This window comes from Felis catus, chromosome B3 (genome assembly GCF_018350175.1).
Source record: "Felis catus isolate Fca126 chromosome B3, F.catus_Fca126_mat1.0, whole genome shotgun sequence".
Classification (NCBI taxonomy): domain Eukaryota; kingdom Metazoa; phylum Chordata; class Mammalia; order Carnivora; family Felidae; genus Felis; species Felis catus.
This window is the reverse complement of record NC_058373.1, coordinates 133,615,871-133,628,200: the sequence shown is the minus strand read 5'-3', so window position 1 is coordinate 133,628,200 and position 12,330 is coordinate 133,615,871. Positions and strand designations below refer to the sequence as shown.

The following is a 12,330-nucleotide window of genomic DNA, read 5'->3' as shown; positions in this document are numbered from 1 at the left end:
CAGCTCAAATCGGAAATGTGTGCGTGCGTGCGTGTGTGTGTGTGTGTGTGTGTGTGTGTGTGTGTTTCCTGAACCAAAGCTGCTGAAAATCCAGATGACGTTGCCACTTGGACTGAATCTCTTGCAGGCAGAGAGCTTCCTATTTCCATCCCAGGAGGAGGATGGAAGTCACTTAATGATCAGTTTCTCTGACCCACGTTCCAATATTACATCACAGTCTTCATATATATGTTTATTTTGAGAGAGAGCGAGATAGCGTGAGTGGGGGGGAGGGGCAGAGAGAGACTCCCAAGCAGTCTCCATGCTGTCAGCGCAGAACCCAACACGGCTCCGTCTCATGAACCATGAGATCATGACCTGAGCCAAAATCAAGAGTCGAATTCTCACCTGAGTCACCCAGGTGCCCCACCTGACGTCGGTCTGAACAGCAAGCTTACCCCTCACTCCCCAACATGGAGCTGCTGACACTTTAAAAATCCCAATTGTCACCTCGAAGCGTATAGCACGCCCGCACTATTCTGCCTCCCACCCCTTAGGCTGCAATTTCAATTTAAACACCAAGTGATGCCAAGCTGGGTTGGCCAGAATCCTAGAAAGCCACCTAGTCTGAAAATCTTCTTTTACCAAGGAGGAAACTGGGGCCCAGAGAAGGGAAGCACCTGTCCACAGCTCCAGAGGGAAAGAACCAAAAACAAAGAGCCAGGCCTAAAGTGGCAGGCAGAGGGGCTCTGTCTCCACAGTGGTGTCCACATCCTTTAGTTCAGCTCCTGTATACAGAAGGGGCCAAATGCTCCCTGGAAGCGGGTCTCAAGCCTTCTGACCAAAGCAGGGGCTTCCCCTGTGACCTTTCCCCTTCTTTTTGGCTCTCTCACGGATTCTGTGCAGAAGGAAACGGGCAAAGCAACCTGGAAAAGATCCGTCAGGAAAACAGGTGGACTTTCCTGCTAGAGAACTTTGCCTAGGACCAGGGTCTGAACAGGATCGGAACAGGGGAAGGTTTCAACTCCAAGGTTGTAAAGTTGCATCCCACCCCGTTTCCTTGGCCGCCCTGCTCTTGACGCGGGCGGAAGTAATATGGGCTTAGGTATAAAATTCCCGTCCAATTTGTAAAGTGTACTTCTTCACACAATTCCTCAAGAAACTTGGAATTAACGCTGAGGTTAAAGGGAAATGAACCTTTTCGTGGTGTGAATTTTCTGCATAAAGCAAGCACGGACACAGTGATTGGCCACAAGATTGAGTTCAAATGTCAGCTATTATCACTTGAACTTAAAACTAGAGTAAGGCTATAGTGGGATGTGTCTGTGGTGTTTCTGGCCCCTCATGCTCGCCCACTGTCCTAGAGCCTGGGTGGAATAACATCTGAGGGCAGGTGTACCTCGCCCGTTAAGCAGAAGGGATCGGAGGCTATACGAGCTAAAAACCTACACAGTTCGCAGTTAGAGATGAAAGGCTGCAGAAATGTTTATTGAATACAGTGCCAGGTTTATAAATAAAACTTATTTACAATTTCCATAGAGTTGGTCCCCCATCAGAGAGGTGGTTAAATCTCCAAACAGTTTATCTCAAGATTTACAGAAACATTCAAGTACATCTCCTTTTCAAATCGCCATGGTGAAGGGTTAACTCCGGTAACAGAACTACGGCCATCTTTTGCTACAGACGTGTGTAATGAACAGTAGAAGGGCTGGAGAAAGAACACACACCCCACCCACGCCACTACCTTCTTACTCGAGGGATACAGACCGCAAAGGATTTCTGTCTCCTAGAAGACAACTTCAGGGGATTTAAAAAAAAAAAAAAGGAAATCGTAAACTGCCGGCTGAAGGGACGGGTTAAGACACATTCGTGGAATCCTAGTCACTGCCAAAAGGATAATGTATTTAGGATATACAGTATCAGTTCAAAGGTTTAAAATAATGGAGTGAAACAAGAGCAGACCCTTGACCAAATTTACATTCTTGGTTTAGGAAGAAGTTCCCAGTACGCTGAGGGGCCAATAATATGCTGCTACTCTGATGTGCCACGGTGGCACTTAGGGAGGCCTACCGGACGGCCGCTCGTTACGATACAGGTTAGAAGTACAGTCAGACATGCATTTATAAAGAGAATATAAAAATATGTACAGTAGCTAATTTTCAATGTGTTGCCGAAAGACACCAATTAAAGTGTGCAAAAATTCATTTGTCTAAAAATCAGAAAAAAAGCCTTTCTTGGCAACAGTGCATCAAAAGCCCATCTGAAACATCGAGATGCATTTGCCTTGCTTAACACCTACCCCAAACAGATGGAGAACAAAACTATGAAAGTGTTTGCCAAGTACTCAGCAGTTTTTTTATGGCAAGTCTCAGGCTCAAGCGGGATGCCAGTTAAACTAGTCACTTTATATATATAAATATATGTATATATTTATAGAGCAGTTAGAAGTAGGGGCAAGAGTTTACAGGAAGGTGCTAACCAACGTTAGGGGGACGGACCCCCACATCCAGCTATTTCCTCTCACAAACTCGTGCAGCCTGCAAACGCCCAATCTGGGCTGTCATCCCCTCAAAAGCCAGAGGGGAAAAAAAAGGCTACAGCGGACTGGGCTGCCCCTCAACGCCAAGCTGAACTCAGCACTCCCTGGGGGCAAGGCTTCACTTCCCATCCAGGATGCTGGCCATGTAAGACTCTGACTTCATGAACGGTCTTTCACGAAGGACTGTGGGACCGCTTAAATGGAGCCCACCCAGCTTCTAGAAAAAGACTTGACGAAAGAGTTAAGACAGAAGGCAAAGTTTTGAAAACAAGTTAAATCACCCCCATCCCTCTTTGACGCTACGGAGAGGCCACTGAACACAGGCCCGCGATGGGTCAACACTTGGCCTCCCTGCAAGAAACGTCCAGGAGCCCTTGGTCCTCACTGTCTCACCAGAAGAACCTCTAAGGTGTTCTCAGGTGCTCCTTCCAGATCCAGGGAACTCTGAAAGCCATCTCTAGTTCAGTCACCTTCTCTTCTACAACCGCCCAGTCTAAGGACCAGCAGCAGATGGGTGGGCTCCTCTCCACGGCTCTGACCTACCCCTCTGGCAGGAAATCTAACAGGCTGCAAAATGCCAGAAAGACAGGGAGTAGGAGAGGGAGAAGCCAAGGGTCTCTATAAACCAGCCCCGAACGCACCCGTTTGGCTGCCAAGAGCTTCTCGCTGCCTCACTGGCAGCCTGCTGCTGTCCCAGGCAAATTAAAACCGCCCACGAACACTCTTGAAACCCCCATCTCCTTACTGGTAAGCTACGACCAGTTAACACCCTGAAAGACGCACCTCCAGCCTTCATCGCAGAAAAAGAGTTCTACGCTAAATGCATTTTGTCTTTAAAGGGGCTTTTAGAGAACACCAATCCCACCGCAAAGACCAGTGTCAGCATCTCAGTTTTGGTTACAGGTTTATAATTAGACACAAAATCCACTCCATGCTGGAGTTGTTTACTTTCAGGCTGGGGACTACTTGGGAGAAAGAAAGCAAAGTGTCAAGTCCACTGCAGGAAAACAAAACAAAACAAAAAAATAGAAAAGAAAAGGAGGCTAAGGAAAGTAGTATAAATTAAAAGTCATCAATCAAAGGTGACCGGTAGTGTCTTTTAGGCACGAAGACTGGCTAAGAAGGGACCTCGTGCTCCTACCACCCGGCGAGGATTGAATTACAGACACACAAAACCATGTCTCTTGCACAGATGGTCTCAAGTAGTTACATAAAACAGGTAATCGGCAGCACGACTGAGAAGAACCCCGAAGTACATGCTTGAGAAAAAGTGGGTTTTTTTCCTTCCTTAAGAGCTCCGCTGCCTGAATAATCATGAAGCTCCCGGCCTTCACTCCCCACCTCCCCCCAGTGAAAATACAAGTAGACCTACGTGCCTATGGGCAGGACAAAGCAGTTGCTATCTGCCCGGCTTTAGGCAAGGTCTCACGCTCAGAGGTCGGTGCTGGGATGTCGGGAGGGCGAGAAGCCCGATTCTGGGCTGTGGGCGTTAAATGGTTAAACCTCTCCTCCAACTGCCTTGTCCCCATTTAGATCTCAGCTTTACAAAGCATTTAACACCACTTTAAGTTAATGGTCTTTTTATTGGAAAAAAAAAAAAAAGACTAGCATTTACAACTTGGAATGGACGTTAAATTGTAATTTCTTGAACAGCAATGTTGATGGTTGTGCTGAAGAGTCCACAGCCACAGCCTACCTCTGCTGGCTCCAAGTCAGGTTCAGGAGGTTTTAAAAACAGAGAGTCCAAAGATGCTCCCTTGGTAAAGGTTTCTTTTTAAAAATTTGTGTGAATGGTGACAGCCCGACACCCATCTCGCTCTCTGGTACAATGCGGACAACGCTAAACCAACACGCACAGGATGCCGGCAGGATGTGTCACTGTCACCACGGGTGGGGGCGCACGAAGTACAGGGGGCCGTCCTGCTCTGTGGGGCCGCGTCTAGACGGTCTATCTATCCTTCACCCATTTTTCTGCACAGCATCCTGAGGTAAACCAATTTTAAAGGTTTGTTTTCAGTAAACCCGCTATGACAATTTATACTAACAAATTGAACTAGAACCCATTTGAAACAGGTTTTTTTAAATTTGTTTTTTCATTTTTCGTTTTTAATACAAAGGCCTGACTGTGCTCAATCGTCAAGCTGCATGCATGAAAAACTGGCCAGCCCAAACAGTGTAGTAATCATTAGCAAATGGAACTGCAAGGAGTCCACTAAGTGCTTCCTTATCGTTAAGGTAGTACAAGTATTTATATCGTAAAACTGATGTGTAGCGCTTCATCTTTAGGGGACAGGACCACCAACCAATACATGCAGATTTTGTGTGTGTGGACAGAAGGTACTTTTGACATTCAGTTTTGCTATATAGAAACAGAATGAGTAAATGAACTTTTTTTTTTTTTTTTTTTTGCAAGAGGTAAGTAAAAGATTCAATTTGATTCTTCTAGAGGGGGGAAAAAAGGAGTTGAAAGTAGGTCTTCACTTTGCAGTCATCATCTGTACGAATTCTGAAAAGACAAATAATCATAGCTTTGGGTTATCTTCAAAAGTAGCTTTCATGAACACGTCAGCTCTCTTCTGCATTAAAAACAAACCAAAAAAACCCCTGTCTAGTGAAGCAGTTAGCTTGTTTACAGACACCAAAGGGAAGTCTATTCAAAACTAAGCTAAGGAAATTGTAGTGTTTTACCTTCATAGTTGACTTGCCCGTCTCCATCGATATCTGCTTCTCTGATCATTTCATCTACTTCTTCATCTGTTAGTTTTTCTCCTAAGTTTGTCATGACGTGACGTAGTTCTGCCGCACTGATGTAACCGTTGCCATCCTGTGAACGTGGAGCCTCGTTACTGACGGCGGCAGCTGAGCACGTCTGTGACTTCATCATCCCCTCTCCCAGTACTGCCACTTCTGCATACAGCCTGCACATCTCCGGTCCGGCCCCCTCTCCCCGCTTACCGACTACGTGCATACACTCAGCGAACCCAGAGAACGCAGGGGCTTTGCAAAAGCTAACAAACTGAAAGTAACAACCAAGAACTTGGCTCAGAACTCGCCACTACTTACTATGCTTACTCTCACCCAATAAGATGGCTGCAGAAGTCAGGATATTTGAAAGTGAGATAACAGGGCCCCGGCAATTAGCTTTAAGTGTGCTAACTAGAGAACAGATTGTCAGAGCATTTAGAAACGATAGGGGAAAAAAAAAAAAAGCCATATGTAAGTACCGTCTGCAACACAGATGCAGGATTACCTTGTCAAAGACTCGGAATGCCTCGCGAATTTCTTCTTCACTGTCTGTATCTTTCATTTTTCTAGCCATCATAGTCAAAAATTCTGGGAAGTCAATGGTGCCATTACCTTAAATTAAAAAACAAAAGCTCACGTAAAAGAAATGCTCCAGTAATGCTACCTGGCAGTGATAATCTTAAAAGCACTTTACGGAATGGTTGAAGCCTCACTGGCACAAAATGGTAAATTATTTTATTAGGTAAAACCATTGATAAGTCTAAACTGTTTAAACACTTTGCAGGGTAATTTCACATGATTCGTGGTAATTCAAACTAGCAATCGGTGCCCAGGATATCATTTAACGATGCAAAGGAAAGTGCACACGTGGCCTCTTGACCACTAATAGGGGGGTGTACAGTTCGAGAGAAAGAGCACAGCTCCCTTCCATTCCCGAGAGAGGCTTTGGAGAACGCCGTCCCCCTGAGTGAGGGTGACCACTCCGACCTAACTCTGCCTTGGCCAGTGATGCTGGGAAAGGCTCAGAACTGGCCTGCCAATACAACCAAACGTTCTCACAGAAGAAAAGAATTACGGGAGGGGAAAAACTGACTTTGTTATGCCACAGACCATAAACCGTCACAAAGTCTTCTCCAGGAGGTGTTTCTCAACCACATTATAAGTCCACTAATCTTTTTCTCTCCAATTCCGTATCTTTGTTTGTTTCCCATTAAGGGCAAGGCTCGGAAGTGTTTTCATAGCTCAGAACCGTAAACATTTAGGAAACAGTGTCAGAAGAATCTGTTCTACAGCCAGTATTCCCAACAACTTCCCCTCTAAAACGAAGCGTTACGTGAACCACCTCCAGAGACAAGCCACCAGATTAACAGGGTTACTTGCATTAAATGGAAACAAAACTAGAGGAAAAAAGCCTTAGGTTAAGTACTCATTTTCACCAGCAACTACCTTTAAATCAAAATAGTAATTCAAAGACCCCTTTAAGTCATTTTGGCCTCCAAAATTTTAAAGCATTAATGACATTCACGCAAGACAAAAATTATTTGAAGTGCCATCTCCTAGCCATGCAGAGAAGACATCCTCAGGCATCACACTTATTCATCGCAAAGTGTTAGATTCTGTAGCCCCAGACAACTTCTCTCTCCTTGTTCCATACAATCTAAGGGCCCAAGACACTTTGCCAGTTGCGAGTCCCTAAGCAGTTTCCCAGGCTTCACATGAAACGGGAGGCAGCCACTCCATGTTCCCAGATGACCTTAGCAATCAAACGCAAGAGAACTATGAGCTATCTCCTTTCCAAAACAACACTAATATGGATGAAAACTCTTTCTGAAGTAGCCCAAATGGGCTGAAACCACTTGTTAAAGAGCTCGCCCCAAGCCCCTGCTTCTAAATGTGATCAGACAAGTTTAACTCTACTTGTGGTTAACTCTACTTGTGGTATCACCTTAGGATACCACATTTGTTTAAATGGCTACTACACCAAGCCAATCATCTAGAAAAGAGTCTAGATCCAAACTGTTTACTCTTGGCTCTTTTGAAAAATTACCCATGTTCTACAATGTTATACAGTACATGTATATGTGGTTTCCACAAACACATGGTGTCTTTTTTTTTTTTTCAAAAGGGGAATGCTCAGAAATTGTTTACTGATAGAAGTGAGCAAGATAAGGTCTACTCTCCACTCTTCTAGAGTCCAGAGAAATGGATGACCAATTGGTGACCAACTGTTACAGGGGTTACTGCTTGTTCCTTCTTGCTCTGCACCTTATTTATCTTCTTCTTCTAGTAGATTCTATAAATCTACTCCGTACAGTCACCAAGCACCCCATCTCTCCAAGCTTCACGTGATCTTCAAAATTCTCTGGCACAAACACATCCACAGCTCACGCCTGTACTCAATTCTAAGAGTGCTCTTTTCCCACCTTCACTTCCCACTCCTCGAGAGACAGACAGTAAGCTCTTTTAAAAGGTCTATGGGTATTTTTTTTTTTTTTTTTTTTTTTTTTTACTTCCCCCACAGAACTCAGTGCAGACTCATGGGCCAGTTGATAAAAGATTGAGCTGTAGGTCACGGCAAGTAGAAAAGAACAAATCAGTGATCTGATCCAGGAAATGTTCTAGACAGTGAGCACAGCCAAAGGCAGGCCCATAATCTTCTATTTTCCTTGTCAACGGCTGTAAGGCAACCACTGCGGTGCATGTGCTTTGCTCTGGGGACCTGAAAGACAATCTTGTGACATGTCTGAACTTGCATTACACAACGCTGGCACTCATTCATAGGTCTAAGCCCTCACCGTCAGCATCCACCTCGTTGATCATATCCTGCAATTCGGCTTCTGTTGGATTCTGACCCAGTGACCTCATGACGGTTCCAAGTTCCTTTGTTGTGATGGTACCATCGCCATCTTTGTCAAATAGGGAGAAAGCTTCCTTGAACTCTGAAAACAAAAGCGTACCCTTTAGAATGAACGTCTTTATCCAACCCAGGCACAGCACACACTTTCCTTGGGCTTGCCAAAGCAAACCGTCCGAGTTTGGGAATTATCAGTAACTGCCTGGTCTTTATCTACTAAAATAAAGACCACAACAGTCCTATTGGACTGGCCTCCATTCAGCAGTCCATAAAGCAAAATCACAGTATTCTCACGTTTTTCAAGAAAACTAAGCTTAAACACACTTAAGTTAGTCCTCAATCCAATCTGACAAGTGAAGATTGGTCAGCAAGTTCCCTTCAGGCCCCTTCCTGTTAAATTTCTACAGCCATAAGAACTCCTGGTTTCATAACAACATGAAGCGGTTCCTAGAAACGTACAGTCCCAGGTAACCAGGCTGTTCTCTCTACATGGCACTTAACATCTCAAAGGCGTATTCCTGGTTTCCTGAACAGAATCATCCTCAAAAAAAGTCCTCCAAGGAACACTAAAAGCTAGAATCTCAACTAACTCCCTTTCCAATGATTATAGTAGTCCTAACGCTCATTTTCCCATTTATTTTCAAACAGCAAGCCCAAGCCTTCGCGGTGAATTACTAAAAGCCCCGTGGCATAAGAATTCTAAACTCCATTTGCGAGGAGCAGGCTCAGCGCCATCTCATTACGTGCGGAGCCCTGAACACCAGGACGTTCAGTCAAACACTCCAGGGCGGAACAAGTATTCCCACCTCCACTTCCTTCCACGTTGCCTCTGAAACACTGGCAAGGAATTCACTCCTGACCTAAATATCTCTGCATATTGTTTCCATTTAAATCAATTCTTAGAAAACTGCTCAGATTATTGGGGGGGAAGGGTCAGAGAAGCCACCCACACAATCGTGCCTAGTTCTGGTCTACCGGAACCCCCTGAAGTCAGCAACTTACCAGCAATCTGCTCTTCGGTCAGCTGATCAGCCTAGATAAAGAAAGAAGAGGTTATAACTCAATGCACAAGAGTTGACTGAGGGCAACATAGTTTTCCCAATTATACTTTTAATATTGACCTTTAAAAAAAAAAAAAAAAAAAAAAGACAACCATCCCCAAACGGTAGCACTGCCCTTAAATGAAACCCATTTTAAAAACAAACGGTGACAAAGAAGTGACAACACTGTACTTCAGGTTTTCTTGGCTGGGCCTAAGGCGATGTGCTGAGGTCTCCCTAAGGAAGGGTCAGTTCATAATTTGAAAAATGGCACCTCTAGCGGCAAAAGGCCACACCGCATAGGATGCAGCCACAAGCTCTGAGAAAGAAGAGCGCCACCTACTGCGCCAGGGACACCGCAGTCCCCCCTTCCATCCAAGGATCCTAGTCTGAGGCTGCTGTCACCACAGCCAGGATCGCGTCCAGGGGCAGGCTTTTAGCGCACCTTGCGCATTGCTGCGGGAGCTCCAAAATCTCCGAATAGGCGTTACGTAATGGCATTGGAGTGGATTAAGAGGCTTTTAGATCTATTTTATGAGACACAATGAAGTGGAAAAAAATAAATTTACGGCAATGGGTTACCCCACCTAACTTGATTTCCACGTAATAAATGCTTTCTGTTTAAATTAGGCAGTTATGTCTTAAAAGCCTACCATTTATTATGGCTGATGCCCTCAAATTATCTTTGACGAAGAAGCCAGGAAAAAATGGAACCATCCTACAACTGAGCTGTTACAAAACTGCAAACGTTAAGTACACATAAAGTACACAACAATTGTAAGACTACACCTTCTCTTTTCTGGAAAAGAAGTAGCTATTAACTTTGCCAGAGAATATTTACTCTACCAATCTACCAAGAGCTGCTCATAATAAACACACTTTACTTGAGGTGGTAATGGCCATGAAGGTAATTCTCACTTGTATTGTCTGATCTCTGCAACTCGGAACCTGTGCCTCCATCCAGAGGAATTTGAGAATGCAAGGAGAGCTAATATGTATTTTTATTTTAATGAAGGACACCACCTAGTGAAGCCAGTTACAAAGTAAGTTCTAACAGAAAGCTAACCAAGTCATGTTTACTCGAACTCTTAAATGAAAACTTTCCCAATAAGAACGTTCCAATTTATTTATTTGGGGGGGGGGGGACTTATTTTTTCAAATTAGAATTGGGTCTTCCTTTCTACCCCAGTCACCGGAAGATGGTTTTCCTTACATCGAAAGGAGGAGACCCGATGATTTATGTAACGTCAGGACATCTGTCTTTGTACAACAGGAAGCGGTGCCACACCTCGCAAGAGAAGCTGTCACCTTATTGGGGGAGCACAGTCCCACCTCACCGCAAAACTCTTTGGAGGTTTTTGAGACCATCATCAGCCTTATTCGACAAAGAAATACCCGCCCCCAAATCGCTTTGGCCTAGGGGCAAAGGTGCCCTGAAACTCCCCACCCCGCCAAGCCAGAAAACGCTGTGAGTGATGTCAGCCCTGCCCGCCCAAGGGAGGAAGGGGGCTGTAGAAAACACACCCGGCGAGGCGCACAGGCGCATCTGGCAATCTAGAGGCCTCAGAGAAAGCGGAAACGTGGAGGGCATCTCCCTGCGGACTGCAAAGTGGCTAGGGGCCAGGCAGGGGTGCGTGCCCCGCGAGCAGGCGGGGTGCGGAGGAGCGAGGGGGCCCCAGGGCGGGGACACCGCCCCTCCCAGACCAGGGCCACCCCCACTCCCACCCCCGCTACGGGACCGCGCGGCGAGAGGGGGCCAAGCCCGCCCCGCGCCTCCCACCCGCTTCTGCTCCCCCAGGCGGCGAGCCCGCCGCGCCGCCGCCTCCTCCTGAAGCAGAAACTTTGCGTCTCTAATGGAAACCGAGCCGCGCGCCAGCTCCCTCCTCCCCCGCCCCCCCCGCCCCAATTAGCGCAAGCCGAGCGCCTCCCGCGGGAAGGGACCTCCCGATGTACTGAGGATCACGCACGCCTTCACTACCGCACTGGGTGGGGGGGCTGCAGGGGTGCGAAACAGGGAGACACGAGCCCGGCCACACCGCAGGGCCCCGCCCGGGCGCAGGGCGGCCGGCCTGCCGCTTCCGCCCTCTCCGCCCCCCACCCCTCGCCTTCCTGCCCCCACCCCACCCTTCCCCGGCTCCTTCCTTCCCAGCCCACGCCCGCGCCGCGCCCCCCGGGAGGGAGGAGGGAAAGCGGCTGGGCCCGAACGCGCAGCAGGGTCGCGGGGTGGGGGAGGAGGTAGACGCGGACGGCGCCCCCCACGCCCCGGCCCGAGCAATGTGCGCCACCGGCTAGCGTGGGCCCATTCATTCTCTGCAGCCCTCCCGACCCGCCGCCTCCGTGCCCCGGGCTGAAGGCGGAGGGGGGTGGGGGTATCGAGTGCCCGGCCCCGCCCGGCTCCCCCGCCCCTCCACCCGGGCCCCGGCCCAGGCGCAGCGCTGCGGGAAGCCCGGGTGCGGCGCGCTGGATGCAGTGGTGCGGGGCTGGGGGGAGGAGGTGGATGCGGAAGGCCCCGGTGCTGCTGCGGCCGGAGCCCCTGCCCGCGCACAGCCCACAGCCAAGTCCAGCTCCAAGAGGGACCAAAATTTAAGAAGATACCCTGGCCGAGGAAAGCGACATGCAAATCCGAAATGCGTCCTTCTTAACCGCAGTTGCTGCGTAACACCCGGAAAAAAGGACCTCCCCTCCACCAAAAGGGGGGGCTGAACTAAAAATTTGGGAAGAAATCATGGGCAGAGAGCTGCTATGCCGCCGTTTACCACTCCCGACCTACCATGGTGCGAGCGAAGGGAGGAAGAGCAGAGGGAGCGAGGGTGGCTGCACCAGCGCAGAGGCTGTGACGGCGGGGGTGCCTCCGCTGCTGCTGCTGCTAAGGCGCGGTGTGCGCTCAGCGCTGTGCCGCTGCCGCCGCCCGACTGCGAGTAACGGCGCCGCGCCCGCGAGGCTCTCAGCACCACTGCCGAAGTGCGAGCCTGCTCTCCGCGGTATATATATGGAGATCCGTATCCCTCCGCCACGACCGCGGTTGCCTCGCGCCGAGCGGCCCTGCGAGAGGCCGGGCCTTGCCCGCTTGGCCCCGCCCCTACCGCGCCCCGCCTCTCGCTGCACCCGCGCGCCGGCCGCTGGCCGAGGCTGGGGCCCGGGACTCCTAGGGTTTGGAGAGAGGCGCGAGGTCG

The 12,330-nt window shown here is 48.4% G+C and overlaps 1 protein-coding gene across 1 annotated transcript; it reads right to left on the bottom strand.

Annotated features, from left to right (window-relative positions):
- Nucleotides 1-1,439: 1,439 nt before the first annotated feature.
- Nucleotides 1,440-12,125, bottom strand: CALM1 (calmodulin 1). Its single transcript, XM_023255948.2, has 6 exons — nt 11,928-12,125; nt 9,120-9,150; nt 8,059-8,202; nt 5,769-5,875; nt 5,207-5,342; nt 1,440-5,024 (listed from the first exon to the last, which is right to left on the bottom strand). The coding sequence occupies exons 1-6, from the start codon at nt 11,928-11,930 to the stop codon at nt 4,996-4,998; spliced, it is 450 nt and encodes a 149-aa protein (XP_023111716.1). The 5' UTR covers nt 11,931-12,125; the 3' UTR covers nt 1,440-4,995.
- Nucleotides 12,126-12,330: the final 205 nt, after the last annotated feature.

Excerpts from the sequence above, each read along its gene's own strand:
- CALM1 (XM_023255948.2), bottom strand. Across the intron at positions 5,876-8,058 it reads CAACGAGGTGGATGCTGACG|GTAATGGCACCATTGACTTC; the intron begins GTGAGGGCTTAG and ends TTTTAATTTAAG. Across the intron at positions 5,025-5,206 it reads CGGGCAAGTCAACTATGAAG|AATTCGTACAGATGATGACT; the intron begins GTAAAACACTAC and ends TTGTCTTTTCAG.